At 36.2% G+C, this 16,047-nt stretch overlaps 1 protein-coding gene across 1 annotated transcript; it reads right to left on the bottom strand.

The window, feature by feature from the left end:
- Window positions 1-503: 503 nt before the first annotated feature.
- On the bottom strand, window positions 504-15,286 carry lipia (lipase, member Ia). Its single transcript, XM_056262258.1, has 11 exons — window positions 15,181-15,286; window positions 13,589-13,652; window positions 10,439-10,809; window positions 6,412-6,520; window positions 5,315-5,416; window positions 5,045-5,134; window positions 4,085-4,252; window positions 3,912-4,001; window positions 2,347-2,455; window positions 2,064-2,237; window positions 504-833 (listed from the first exon to the last, which is right to left on the bottom strand). Exons 1-11 carry the CDS (start codon window positions 15,202-15,204, stop codon window positions 749-751), a joined length of 1,386 nt encoding a protein of 461 aa, XP_056118233.1. The 5' UTR covers window positions 15,205-15,286; the 3' UTR covers window positions 504-748.
- Between the last annotated feature and the right edge of the window lie 761 nt (window positions 15,287-16,047).

Consider the following 16,047-nt stretch of genomic DNA (forward strand, 5'->3'; position numbering starts at 1 on the left):
ATTACAATTTAAAAATGTTTCTTTATATTTTAAAATATAATTTATTCCGGTGATGGTAAAGGTGAATTTTCAGCATCATTACTTCAGTCTTCAGTGTCACATGATCCTTCAGAAATCATGCTGATTTTCTGCTCAAGAATCATTTCTTATTATCAATGTTGAAAAATATTTTTGTGGAAACATGATACTTTTTTCAGGATTCTTTAATGAATAGAAAGTAAAATAACAAGGCTTTGATCAAATTTGATCAATTTAACAAAAAAAAAAACCTTTAATCTTACAAAATATTTTTTTTCTTACTGACCCCAAACATTTTGAACAGTAATGTATAAAGGAATGTATTAACTTTGCCATTATATTTAATTATATTGTACATTTTTGTTTATGCGGTCAGCAGAAACTCAAGAAGTGAAGCATATGATGTGAAAAGGGGTCCTGCAAGAAAAAGAATGGGAACCACAGCACTAGATTCGAAGTTAAAACACAGACAACTAAAGTAATACCATATTTAAAAAAAATATTTATTTATTTATATCGCATAAAAACAAACAAGTGTAGCTGTACCTTCATGAAGAAAACAACAATAATCAGTAAAATATCATTCTGAAGGGACAAACCGTTGACAAGAAAAACAACTTCAGATCCTTTTATTTAAAGACTACAAATGACAGCTATGCCGAGTAACTGACTGAAAGAGGCAGGGGTCACAGTCTTGAGACAGGAATGTCCTCGCTTGGGAGAGTCTGGATCAAAAGTTTGAGTCTTCACAAGGAATCGGTCTGAATGTCACATCTTTATTTTTCTCCAGCAGAAGATCATAGCGACACAGAGGCCTGTTGAAAAGCAAAGCAACAATTTAATGTGACATTTAATTGGATGAAACCATATATATATATATAGTGTGTGTGTGTGTGTGTGTGTGTGTGTGTGTATATATATATATATATATATATTTATATATACACACACACACACAGTACCATTACTATTTTTTATGTTTTTGAAAGAACTCTCTTATGCTCATCAAATTTGACCAGAAATAGAGAAAAACATTAATATTATTACTATATATATATTGTTATCATTTAAAATAATGGTTTTCTATTTCAATATACTTTATTCCTGTGATGCAAATATATATATATATATATATTTGAATCCTGAAAAAAGCATCACAGGTTCCAAAAAAATATTAAGCAGCACAACAGTTTCCAACATTGATAATAACTGGGTATCAAATCATCATATTAGAATGATTTCTGAAGGATCATGTGACACTGAAGACTGGAGTAATGATGCTGAAAATACAGCTTTTTTTAATCACAGAAATAAATCTTTTTTTCTGTATTTTTGATCAAATAAATGCAGCCTTGAGCATAAGAGACTTCTTTCAAAAACATTAAAAATAGTAATGTTTCCAAACTTTTGATCGGTGCGATATATAAATATATATATATACACACACACTGACCCCAAACTTTTGAGAATGTTCAAAGTCACTTTCATCATCAAACATACACTGGTAACGCATCTTGATGCCGTTTTTTAGCGTATAACAATTTCGGTTTGTTCCTCACACAGAGAGCTATCATTGGGCCTAAAACTCTTGAAATATAGTGCATAGTTCATATAGATTAGATTCAGTCCCTTTTCATACTAAGATAGACAGACAAAGTAGTAGGTGCACTTGGTGGTATGTGCAGTTAAAACCGAATTCTAAATATAAATCCAAATGAAGGTGTATAATGAAATCTACTAGCTGGAATGAAAAGGGTTAATTAGCCAAATTAAGAGTCTGCAGAGTTTGTATAAATGCTAAAAAGGGATTTCAAATTTTAGAGAATGGTGTACTGGGCCGGTGAAGGGAAAATCAAATTTTTTTTTCAAGTTTGATGAAATACAAGGCCTCTTTAATCCAACCAGAGTGTGATGGGGGATACGAGTTTTTCCAGTTAACCAAACTTTGTCGTCTGGCCAGCAATGTGAGAAAAGCAATAAAGTCAGCAAATTAACGGGGTAAAAAACCTTAAATTTGCTGAGTGTACAAACGTTTGAGAACACACCTGAGGTTGTTCTGTAGAGGAGTCAGGCGTATGCGCAGCAGCCGTAGTTTCTTACGTGGCCGGACTCCTTTCGCCGGACAGAACTTCAGTGTGATCTTTTTAACCGGCTGGATGTCTCTGTCAAACTGAGCAAGAAGACTGGTCTCCACATACTTCTCAAACTTTATGGATTTACTGGAAAAAAGGATGAGAAACATTAGCATAAGCCCAAATAATGCATCTGGAACTACTCTTTAATAAAGACAAATGTCCGACAGGAGAAATTAGACTTTCATGGACTTACTGGTTGAGTTCAACTTGTGTCTCTTCCTTTCCGTTGTGTAATTTAATTGTTAAATATCCCCAATGCAATTTCTGGTTCCATGTGACAATTTCAACCTTGTAACCGAACTCTGATGGAGTCAAAGATTAAATAATGAGTGTCTGTTTTTACATAACAGCTGAAATGCAAAACTAGAAACAGCATTTTCATAATACTTTTAAAAATACCACACTACCAGTCAAAGGTTACGAATAATAATTACCATTTTTTTGCAGCGGCTGGACCAATCAGACACAAAATTATTCATTATATGTAATGAATAATCCAGCAAACCCCCAAGTATCGCACCTTAGACTAACTAAACAGGTTGGTTCTGTTCAGATAGTTAACTGACTATTATGTTTGTGTTATGTTTCATTACCCGGTTTCTGTTTCGGATTCAGTCACATTCACTTTCCATTTTGCCCATGTATGCATGATGGTGTGTGTTTGTTTAGACTAGTTATGTGTTTGTGATTGAGTTAAATAAAACTCGAAAATCGAAAAATTCATTCGATTTTTGATTCTGGTCATATGCTTTTAAGACAAAGTCCCTTTAGTGATGCGATAACAGCTACATGCTAAGAAAGATATTTTTCTGTGGCCACGAAACATTTCGTAGATAGATGATCAATACCGAGTGTTCGCTGGACAAACAATAATTGATTGTATCATTAATTCAGCTACATCAAGTTAATTCTATTAACTGATACAAATATTTATAATTAATTATTCATATTTCCCATTTAAGCTAATTTTCTACATATAATTATGTTTTTTTAAGAAATCTCTCTTATACTAACTAAGGCTGCATTTATTTAATCAAAATACAGTAAAACACAAATTTTGTTAATATAATTATAATTTAAAAGAACTGATTACAAGATCCTTCAGAAATCAATCTTTTATGCCGATTTGTTTTTCATGATTCTTTGATGAATAAAGTTCAAAAGAACAATTTATTTTAAAAAAGAAAACTCTTTTGTAACATTATAAATGTCTTTGTCACTTTTGCTCCACAAAAATATTAAGCTATACAACCGTTTTCATTGATAATAATAATAATAAATGTCCCGCCTTGAGCAGCAAATCAGCATATTAGAATGATTTCTGAAGGATCATGTGACACCGAGTAATGATGCTAAAAAATCAGCTTTGCATCACAGGAATAAAATATAAAAACAGTTATTTTAAATTGTAATGTTATTTTAAAAATAAAAATAATAATTTTACTTGATTTTTGATCAAATAAATACAGTCTTGGTGAGCATAAGAGACTTCTTGAAAGTAAACATACATTTTTTTTTATTATTCCACATTTTTGACTGGTAGTGTATATAATACTGTATGACCATATTAACAACAAGAAATAATATTAACGTCGACCATATAATACTATATAGAATATACTATATTGTACTTATAAAAATGTCACAATGCACTACTAGTGAAAGCAACAAAAAGAATCTTATTAACAAATCTTATTAAAAATGAACAAATCTGGTCCCAATTGACAGTAATAATGAATGTAACTGAAATGCACTCACTGCAGAATGGAGGAGCTTCATTTGTTTGGAAAAACGTCCTTGTTTGTCCAAGCCGGATCAGTGGCTCCTTCCAGTGTACAACATCGTAACCTTAATGTAATGAAATGATGAATGTCTCAGAATGGGCAATTAAACTAATTAAACTCAGAGTTTACTCAGTGTTTGGAGTTTACCAAAAACAGGACATCCATCTGGCTTAAACTTCCCACAATCCATGCACTTCCCGTCTAAGAAGTCTGTGTAGGATTCACAGGGGTAGGCAGTAATGGGACAGGAGCCGTTCACAGAACTCATGTAGAGAAACACCGACCTCTGATGGTCACACTTGAAATACTGTGATCCTGAGGAAGATTAGAGAGGAATTTTCTAAGAAGTTTTACCCCACACACACGGGGGTCAAAGGCTCACCAGCATGGGTAAAAAAGGCACAAAGTATTGATACAAATACTTTAGCTAAAATAATGACTAAGTTTATACTTGTTCAAAACAATCACTTTAGTTTATTTTGATCAAATAAATTGTTGTTCAATATACTGTCATTAAAATGTTAAAAAATACAGAAACAAAATTTAAAAAGTAAAGTATTTAGTCAGTTATTGAAAAACTGTTGCTTAAATTACATTGAACAAAACTGAAAATCATTAACAAGAGTTTTGTCTCAAAATATAGACGTTCATTGATTTACCACATAAATCTAAAACATTTAAAAAAAGATAAGAATCCTGAGAAAAAAGAAAAAAAATCAACATTTTCAACATTTTTGTTAATAATAATGAATGTTTTTTGAGTATCAAATCAGCATGTTAGAATGATTTCTGAAGTATCATGTGACACTGAAGACTGGAGTAATGATGCTGAAAATTCAGCTTTGATCACAGGAATAAATTATATTTTAAAATATATTCACCAATATTATGTTTTTTTTTTGGGGGGGGGGGGGGGGGGGGGTATTTTTCTAAATGCAGCTTTGGTGAGCATAAGATACTTATTTTAAAAACATTAAAAATCTAACCGATCAAGATATTATACATTATACAATTGCCTTCCCTACCTTCAAATACAATATATACATACATTTTTAAAATGACAATTTTCTTTTTTGGTTACATTATTAAAATGATATAAAAGCTGACCTGAAAAGATGCTTCTGGGGCATCCTGGCTGGTCTGCTCCACCGTTTGCATAGTAGTCGATGTGACCCAGGAGATTGCGATAACCCAGTGCTACAAGACAATGACAACAATGAATTAACCAGACCTAGATTTTCTGTTTTTATATCATGCATTTGGTGTTTGCCTTTGCAAATGTCACATCTACAATGCAAGATTGCTGTGAGTGGTTGTTAGGGTGTCGCTTCCTGAACCGAATCAAGAGCCCACATGATGTGTGAGAAAAAACCGCACCATCCATGTCTGTGTGTAGAGCTTCCACAAGCTGGGCATCAGAGGGGTCTAGACGTTCACTGGGAGGCTGACCATTAAACTCTGGCCCTGCTGGATCCAGCGCTGATTAAAGCAGATGAAAATATCATAAAGCAGATGAAAATATCATAATACTGAAACTGATAATAGCTTAAAGCAGGGGTTCTCAACTCTGGCCCTTGAGGTCCACTTTCCTCCAATCCTGATCAAACTCACCTGCCTATAACTTGTCAAGTGCAGCGTCCCAATTCACCTAATTATTAAACTACACCCTAAAAATATGAACTATATTTGTGAAGAAAAAGTACATACTTCTGTGCACGTGTAGCAAAGGAGTAGACAAGCTTTAGGACATACTATCACGTCATTAAATTGTCTTTAATGGACACTGTCGCATATTTACGTATATCCCGTCACCGTAAACTGGCCTGTCAATCAGCTTTTCACAGTTAACATCCTCCACTTTTCATTTAATATAATTTCCTAATGTACTGGAAAGAAAATAAATAGCACGTTGATCTGCCAGATGTGGGTCTTTAATGTAAAGTACTCCCATATTTTGGCATAACGATGCATTTAAAAGTTAACGGCCAAATGGATCTAAAAGTTCGCATTGTTGCTGCAGATGAAATATAACACGGATAAGATGACAATAAATAAATATTTCTTTTAAGGTTTAATGTTGATCATTAGTCACTCAAACTCTTTGACCTTTATCTAAACTTCTCTACTTAACCATCGGTCGCACACATCTGCCGTGTTTGAACACTTTTTATTCGTGTTTGTAGTTCCGAACCGAATCCTCCTCCAAAGCGCAATGGGTTGTGGGCAATATTAGCCGTTAGGGTGTGTACAGATCCACACTTTGAAAATTTACCAGAAACAGAAGACCATCCGGCGACTTTTGGGACACACTTATTCTAATCTCGCATACTATTTAGGACGGATAACATGCACATAGGGACGCAGGGTAGTAAGTCCGAAGACCTTGGTTAGCTTGTCCAGGGGTGTTTGATTAGGGTTGGGGCAAAACGGCCAGAGTTGAGAATCCCTGGCTTAAAGGAATGGATGAATCTCACCGGTTATCCTGCCAATTCTCCCGCTAAATTCGGCCCCAGTGAAACCTGAAATGTGGGCTCCTAGACTGACACCAATCATGTGAATGGAGCTCAGGTTGGCCCCATTGATCTGTAATGTCAACCGTGCAAACACACTAGTTAGGCAGCTATAATTACATGGGAAATTGAGAGGCCACACAGCATAACCAATTAAAATATTTAGAAATAAGTTTTATTTTGGTTGTTTTATTTTAAAAAATATATATATTTTAACATTAAGATTTAATATTTGTTAGCTTTGCATCCATTTTCAAACCCCCTGCAGTTCCTACACATCCCCCAGTTTGAGAAAGCCTGGCATACGTTTAATGCACTTCCCTTTGTTGATAACAAAGAGTGGAATAAATGTTCTCTCTGTGCATTTTCATATCATTATGCTACACGATTATTCTATTCAAATCAATCTGATAAACGAGTTAGGTCAAAAAGTAATCAGATTACATTACCTAAAATGTGTAATGTAATAGATTACATTACTAACTACAATTTTAATCTTGTAATTTGTATTCAGTAATGGATTACGGTTTGTAAGTGACCTACCCAGCACTGCATATAAACATGACTATTATGTCAACATAAAGATTGCATATAAATAACCGGAGCAAGTTAACGATTAACGCAGGACTATTAAATGCCTGTGTGCTTCACCTGTGCATACAAACCTACTGCCAATGCGCAAGACTCCACATTAATGACCACAGAACGTTTAAAGGGCTCAGATGGTTTTTCATAAAAAAAATGATAATTCCCTGAGGAAGTTTTTTTAACTCATGTTGTTCAATCATTTTCACCCTTTCCACAATCCCCTTCGTAAGCTCCAACTTATTTGTGAATACAACACCCACATCTCAAGATCCAATCAACAACCAAAGCCCCACCATACATTGGTGACCCCTCAATACAAAGAAAAGATCTGTTGTTGGTTCTAGAACTAACGCTCAAACTAAAAATCTACAAAATAATTTTGATTTCATGGGGTATCCATGAAGATTTATTTTAGTATTTGACGGAATTAGTATTGTGAGCCTCTCTGGTGCTACATTTTTTTGTAGAGTGAAAAACTATCCGTAACGGAGTCCAGGAATGAATATAATGCATGTATCATTGTCCATCAACAAATATTCCATAATTGTTGCCATCTAGCACACCAACAATTTAGACTCACCAACTTATTAAAGGTTTAGTTCACCCAAAAATTCAAATGATCCCATAATTTACTCATCCTCAAGCCATCCTTGGTGTATATGACTTTCTTCTTTCAGCCAAACACAATCAGAGTTATATTGAAAAATATCTTGGCTCTTCCAAGCTTTATGTATATGGGAGTGTATATTAACTGAGATTTTGAAGCCCCAAAAAAGTGCATCCATCCATCATAAAAGTAATCCATACGACTCCAGGGGGTTAATAAAGGCCTTCTGAAGCGAAGCGATGCGACTTTATCAGAAAAATATATATTTATACTTTATAAACTATAATCACTGGCTTCCAGCAATGGCCGTATAGCCTGGCAAGCCATACCTACATCAAGATGTTAGGTCTGGGAACTCCCAATAGAGCATCACAGTCCCGCCCACAGCCGGTGCCGGAAGTAAAAATTCAATACAATTTCTCCATTGACAATTGGGGTATAAGCCATAAAAACGTAACCATACATGGTAGACTTAAAACCAGCTACGGCTGTACTAAGCGATTGTATATGCTCATATAAAGGCCAAAAGTTCATGGGGCACTAACCTTGTTTTGAGATAAATGCCTTTTATTCGCCATGTCTTGGATAAGTACTTCATTACCCACAATCCTGAACAATCCCACAGTGATGCATCTGATTGGTGGAAGTTGTGTAAGTGTCTGGTTACCCCGCGAAGGTCCGTGAAGACTAAAGATCGTGTAATGACGTAGGGCTAGCTCATTGGTCGCATGTCAGAGGCGCCCGCGGATGTGCAGTTGCCGCAGCACAGCCTATGAGCGAGCCACATGCTGAATGTGTTATCTGTGCATATGCAAATGCGTTTTACACATAAGCTTCAGTAAATCGAGGAAAAGAAGTTTCCCTGTACATGCACTATATAAAATTCAGTGGAGGAAAAAGTTCACGTGGCCGTCGTCAGATTTGGAAGTCGCTCAAAAGGCTCTTTCGCGGTTGTGGCTTCAGTCGACTTCAGTGAGGTGCGGTGGTTTATGGGATGAGTAGTTCCTTTGCTCGGAAATGAAAATATGTACACAGTCTTGTACCTTTGACTTTTTTTGGATTTTCTCTTCATTTTTTCACTCGAAATGATATGTTGTATGCTTATGAGTTCAGCCGTAGCTGGTTATCCTCAGACATGCTGTAAAACTCTTTAGATACGGATTTTTCCAAACGTCAATGGGAGAAATGAATGGGAAATTTACTTCCGGCACCAAAGCTCTCTCGGGCTGTAGGCGGGACTGTGATGCTCTATTGGCATACCTCAATCCGAGGGGCGGGATAAACGGTTGTCTTTCAAATTCCCTCTGCATGTAATAGGACAGCGCTACAACCAACCAGAGCAACGAACGGTTGTGGCTGAGTGAGTCCTGTGCGTTTTTCCACCAGCGGAGCTAGTTGATATATTAAACTTTTGCCGTATGCGGTCGTCAAAACTCCGAACACATCTTCCTTTTTTTAAGAATGACTTAAGTGACGTTCTCTTAACTCCAAATCATCGCGGCCAAAGCCGATTCGAAAGACCGCTGTTCGCCAGCAGCATCTTCTTTGTTTTCAAGTAGCAGGGAATTCAAATCACCTATGGAAATCACACGGGGGAACCGTCACAACTCTGCCGTCATTATGTTAAGCCCGCCCACCAACTCTATACACGATGTGATTGGCCTGACCAGAGTTTGGTTTTTCCAGCTCGAATGCCAACGGAGAGTTGCTAGACCACACTTTGCTCCAAAATACTTTTTGCTGCCGCTAGGGTGCGTCTAGATTTCTAGGCTAACGGCCGTATGCACATTCACGAGAGAGTCGAGTTCCGGCGTATGGCGTAGGATAGAGGAGTAACGTAATCTTAGGTGAGAGTAGACGCCTCTAACAAACAGGGCTGGGCAACAAACTCAAGATCCTCCCACATTTCTCTTTAAAAATTCCGGTTTTAGACGTCTAATTCGTGAACGGTGTTTTGTTTTGCTCTATCCTCTGTGCTTCTGTGTTCACCAATACATCATGCGTCGGGTCAAAGGTCACTCTTCCGCCAGAACTCGACTAGCGTACGGCCGTTACTGGAAGCCAGTGATTATGGTTTATAAAGTTATAAATATGGATATTTTTCTCACAAAGTCGCATCTCTTCGCTTCAGAAGGCCTTTATTAACCAACCGGAGTCATATGGATTACTTTTATGATGGATGGATGAGCTTTTTTGGGCTTCAAAATCTCAGTTACTATTCACTCCCATTATAAAGCTTGGAAGAGCCAGAATATTTTTTTTATATAACTCCGATTGTGTTTGGCTGAAAGAAGAAAGTCATTTACACCTAGGATGGCTTGAGGGTGAGACAATTATGGGATCATTTTTGGGTGAACTATCCCTTTCATTTCCAATAAGCCCACCCAGAATTTGGCTGCATTTGAAATCACACATTTACCTACTATATAGTAGCAAAGAGTAGTATGTCCGAATTCACACACAGTACTCATAAAAGAGTATGTAAAAAGTTCCCGGATGACCTACTACTTCCACTGAGATTATGAAGTGCGCATCCAGTGGACACTTTACTATCCCATGAGGCCACAGGAGGGTATTAGTGAATGGCAGTGAAGCAACGCAACTGATGCTAGTAGGTCACATGACAATGACATACAACACGCATTCATACTATATAGAACATACTTTTTAACGGTTGTGAAGTAATTACTTATTCAAAAGAAGTACCTACTCAGAGAGTATGCACAGCCTGTGATTAAAAACATACTGGTATTCTTAATTTGAAAAATTATGTATCTGAGATTGCACTTCTTTTACCTCCATTTTCCGGATGAGCTCTGTAAGATTTTCAGCCACCTTGCGCGTGTTTTTCACGACTTTCCAGTAGTTCAAATTGGTTGCACCATGGTTCCAATCCACCAAAATAGTGTTCATGTCATGGCGGTGGAGAAGGAACTCCACAAACTGGTAGATCCACACTGGGGGTGAGCCGGTGGGCCGGTACCCGTGGATGAGGAAGGTGGTGGGAGAGCTGAGGTTGAAGTGAGGATTGCTGAAGGGCTCTTGGTGGGAGAGCAGATGACCGCAGGAGATGTTGGCCCGTGTGTAAAGCAGCAATCTGACATTCAAAGACGTCCCCGAAATGGAGTGTTTAAAGTCAAGGTCTATCATCTTCTCACATTCTTGAGCTTTAGGGAGAAAGAAAATAATGTTCAGAGGCTGGCTTCTTAGCCGAAGCAAGTCCTTGTTTAAAAAACAACTTTAGTCGTATCTTGTATGAAATTAAATAAGACTAATCTCAATGCATTTGATTAAATCATTGATATGATTATTCAAAATATTTCAGAGGAGACCAAGATCCACTGTTGACCTTTACATTTGAACAGAACACTTCATCTTTTTTTGGACACATTAAAAAAAAAAAAAAAATTGCTGGCACTGTCATTCATTCATTCATTCAAAAATACACAAAATATTTGTATTTCTGATCACCATCTTTCCGATAAAATTTGAAAATCTTTCTTGTGCTAATATTCAGCCAACTCAATGTTAGCCTAATTCACTTATCCCTAGAAATGGCCCTGCTCACAACCTTACTCTGGGTCTGAATGTCAACATGGTTGTGACTGATTTGGTTGTAGGAAACAGCACGACAGCTGTAATACAAAAGTTTAATAAAAAAAAATAACATTTTAGATACAACATTGCCAGTTTGTCTACTTTAGCTCTACCAATATATACCAGTATAAAGGAAATGATTCAATGACTCACTCATAAAAACAATCACTTGTTGCCACTTACTGGTATATTGATGTAACTTCTAGAAGAAGTCACTGAACTCTAATGCACAGGCTTGACAGCCTGCCTGCTGGAAATAATTCTTATATAATTTTTTTTTTTTTTTTTTATTAAATAAAACAGTATCAGCTTTGTTTTTTATTTGAACTGGACAAGAATTTCTACGGAAGTTTGTTACGACCACAGAATAAAAAAAATAAAAACAGAATTGCAGGATATAGATGTGCAAAACTTCCGTCTCACAATTCACACTCTAAAACTGAATTCTGAGATATAAAGTGCAATTCCTTTTTAATTTTTTTTTTTATGGTGAAATCAAGCTAAATAAATAAAATTGAATCATGTCATACCATGAATAGTTTATTTTAAAGAAAGCACAAGCACACTTTTCAAGCAAAACCAAGAAGTGGCTTAGAAAAGCGGTTGGAAATGCTGCTTGATTTGACTTTTTCTTTTTTCCTGAAGCATTCACAACACATTGGTGTATGCGTTCAAGAACTTTCAAGGGCCACTGGATATCAAATTACCACTGGAATCTGATACCATCAATGTTATACGGCCCTACTTTTTTTATAAGAAAGACAACCGAAAGGAATACAATGTACACTCACCTAAAGGATTATTAGGAACACCATACTAATACTGTGTTTGACCCCCTTTTGCCTTCAGAACTGCCTTAATTCTACGTGGCATTGATTCAACAAGGTGCTGAAAGCATTCTTTAGAAATGTAGGCCCATATTGATAGGATAGCATCTTGCAGTTGATGGAGATTTGTGGGATGCACATCCAGGGCACGAAGCTCCCGTTCCACCACATCCCAAAGATGCTCTATTGGGTTGAGATCTGGTGACTGTGGGGGCCATTTTAGTACAGTGAACTCATTGTCATGTTCAAGAAACCAATTTGAAATGATTCGAGCTTTGTGACATGGTGCATTATCCTGCTGGAAGTAGCCACCAGAGGATGGGTACATGGTGGCCATAAAGGGATAGACATGGTCAGAAACAATGCTCAGGTAGGCCGTGGCATTTAAACGATGCCCAATTGGCACTAAGGGGCCTAAAGTGTGCCAAGAAAACATCCCCCACAGCATTACACCACCACCACCAGCCTGCACAGTGGTAACAAGGCATGATGGATCCATGTTCTCATTCTGTTTACGCCAAATTCTGACTCTACCATCTGAATGTCTCAACAGAAATCGAGACTCATCAGACCAGGCACCATTTTTCCAGTCTTCAACTGTCCAATTTTGGTGAGCTCTTGCAAATTGTAGCCTCTTTTTCCTATTTGTAGTGGAGATGAGTGGTACCCGGTGGGGTCTTCTGCTGTTGTAGCCCATCCACCTCAAGGTTGTGCGTGTTGTGGCTTCACAAATGCTTTGCTGCATACCTCGGTTGTAACGAGTGGTTATTTCAGTCAAAGTTGCTCTTCTATCAGCTTGAATCAGTCGGCCCATTCTCCTCTGACCTCTAGCATCAACAAGGCATTTTCGTCCACAGGACTGCCGCATACTGGATGTTTTTCCCTTTTCACACCATTCTTTGTAAACCCTAGAAATGGTTGTGCATGAAAATCCCAGTAACTGAGCAGATTGTGAAATACTCAGACCGGCCCGTCTGCCACCAACAACCATGCCACGCTCAAAATTGCTTAAATCACCTTTCTTTCCCATTCTGACATTCAGTTTGGAGTTCAGGAGATTGTCTTGACCAGGACCACACCCCTAAATGCATTGAAGCAACTGCCATGTGATTGGTTGATTAGATAATTGCATCAATGAGAAATTGAACAGGTGTTCATAATAATACTTTAGGTGAGTGTAGTATACAAATAGCATTCTTTTTACATTTACACTTAAAAGCAGACGAAAATGAGTGGGAAAAGGTGTGCACATATAATTTGGTATTTACAGGAAGAATGGGAAAATTGTTACAGTACATCTGTGGAGCCCACACATGGAATTATTTTTAACATTTCAAGAGAACTTATAAAGTAACACCCATCATAATGAGCCAGCATTCACTGTGAGTAATATAGAAACTGTATTTTTTTTCTCACAGCTGACTGTCTCATGGTGTTTTAGGCCACGATGGTTAACCACGCTGAAGTGTGAGCATTCAGAATAAAGCGGTTATAAAACTAAAACAGTTTGTTTCAACATTACCTCTGAAAGTGTCAAACAACATCAGCGTCACATATAAGAGCCCCCAAACGAACGTCCTGTAGAACTGCAAAAGAGACAAAAGCATGACACAAACCTCAGGATGAAGTGTTGTAATCTAAAGGCGTATTTCACACAGTTCTCATCTTAGCTGATGTTTTTTTTCTCACTTTAAAGTGGCGGATGTGCTGCAATCTTCTTTTGCTTTCTTATTACTTGCTACTAGCCATATAAAACTATTTACCAGTTTTTATGGAAAGCCACGCATCATGTATTTTCCACATGATGAAACCATAAGTTTCCAGTAACCCCAGCACACACACTCACATTCTGTTTCAATGAAACTCCATATTGTGCAATATGGTCTCTAATTTTCTTTTATTGTTTTAGTATCATTGGTATACTAGTATACTGATTTTTTTTTTTAAAATTTAATTGTACAGGTTTAGTAATTATGTTTTTATGCATTTCCCCCCATTTGTATTAATATATATATATATATATATTTTTTTTTAATTCTAAATAGTTTTTATTAGGTTCTTGTTCATTTCGTTTTTGTTATTTTAGTACTTCCGCTTAAACTAATGAAAATGAGAAATGTAGCCTTGACAACTAGCTAAAATATAATATTTTATTTTAGTTTATGTTAATTTATTTCAAGTAATGAAAATGTTTTATTCATGGCTATATATATATATATATATATATATATATATATATATATATATATATTAGGGGTTTAACAATGCATCATGTTATATTGCAATACAAAAATATGTGACAATATGTATTGTGTATAGTTCACCCAAAATAAAAATACTGTGCGTGAAAAATAATCTCGTTTTCAGAGTTTTAGTGTCAGTACTACATTAATCTACTATATATATATATATATATATATATATATAATATTGAATATGAAGTATAATACTGCAATGGGGGGATATTTGTGGGTCCTGATAATGCCAAATTATGTTACCAGTAAAAAGTGGCCTACATTATTTTAAATATATCTAGTCATTGACAGAGTACAAGCATGTTTGTCTAAATAATTCTGTATTTTCAGCTTTAGAATCATGAATATAAAATTAAATAAACATTTTAAAATGCAGGAAGGTTTGTGTAAGGAACAGGTTTAGGTGCTTAAGGAATACAAAATATACAAAACATCATTAGCTCAGCATTTAAACCATCGAAATCAATGAAAAACCACACCATTGAACATCAAACTGAAACGAACAGTCTGTGTGTTTTGAAGTCATTGTGAGTTTGTGCACATTTGAGAGACTCTACACCTAAAGCTAAAAAGAAGACAAACTGGTTTTAACCTCCTGTCATGGGGAGAGTATAGGAATGTGCTTCCCAAACAAACAGAACACATCACATTAACATATACATTAACTGTGTTCCCAGTTAAAACAATTATACATGAAATAATATGCAAACCAGTCTGACAAACCACTAATGTAAACAGTCACACAAACGTATAATGTACTCATGTGATCACCAGTGGGCATCAACATAGTCTATTCAAACAAAGAGCAGGTACTATTAGCAACATGGAAGCTTTTACATGAAATGAGGAGACATCTTACCATGTTGGAGGAATATCCAGACATTTATGTCTGACAACGTCAGGGTTGCTGATACTTCATTTGAAGACACCAGGAAATAGTAAGGTGACACACTGGCCGAGCTACTCCTCCTTGACTTTAACTGCTCCACCCACCTTCCTACAAACATCCACCTACAGGTGGCACATTCCTGAAATCTGATCTGATCCTGATTGTCTGTCGGACCTGTTGAGAAGAAACGCAACAAGAAGGTTGAAAAAAGCTGGGATTTTACAACTGAATTAAACATGCGTTTCGAGGCGCAGATGTACTGCACGTGCATACACATATTATTTTTTACATTGGTTGACCAACATAACTTTGGAAAACTATCAAATTAAATATATAAATCATTCATTGTTCATAAAGTTTATATATAATTAATATATTATATAATACAATGCATCCCATTTATTGTAATCCGATTAATTAATCTAAATCCCTTTTAAAACAACATAATACTTTTTTTAAAAAAATGTTTTATTGTATTCAGTATTTGTTCTAAAAAAAAAGTATGCATTTGATTACCTAAAGAAATTTCGCAGTGATTTTTTTTTCTTGCACAATGATATTGTGAAATGATCAGGTGATTGGGGTCAGGTCCCCTTAAAGGGATAGTTTACCAAAAAAAAAAAAGACATTTCTGTCATCATTTACTCACCCTCAAGTCGTTCCAAACCTGTATAAATTTCTTCTGCTGAACACAAAGATATTTTTGAAGAGTGAAGGTAACCAAACAGTCGTGGGGCACCATTGTATGGAGTATGGAGAAGGAAAAAATACTATGGACGTCAATGTAATCCATCAACTGTCTGGTTACCCATATTCTTCTAAATATCTTCTTTTGTG

The sequence above is a fragment of the Rhinichthys klamathensis genome, unplaced genomic scaffold, assembly GCF_029890125.1.
Source record: "Rhinichthys klamathensis goyatoka isolate OS25496 unplaced genomic scaffold, OSU_Roscu_1.1 h1tg000191l_1, whole genome shotgun sequence".
Taxonomy (NCBI): Eukaryota; Metazoa; Chordata; class Actinopteri; order Cypriniformes; family Leuciscidae; genus Rhinichthys; species Rhinichthys klamathensis.

Bases quoted from the DNA above. Each gene is read 5' to 3' on its own strand.
- lipia (XM_056262258.1), bottom strand. From the start codon at position 15,204: ATGTCTGGATATTCCTCCAACATG. The intron at 6,521-10,438 runs GTAAAAGAAGTG...TTGACATTACAG, and splicing joins AGCTCATCCGGAAAATGGAG to ATCAATGGGGCCAACCTGAG. The intron at 4,002-4,084 runs GTAAACTCCAAA...CATTACATTAAG, and splicing joins AGATGGATGTCCTGTTTTTG to GTTACGATGTTGTACACTGG.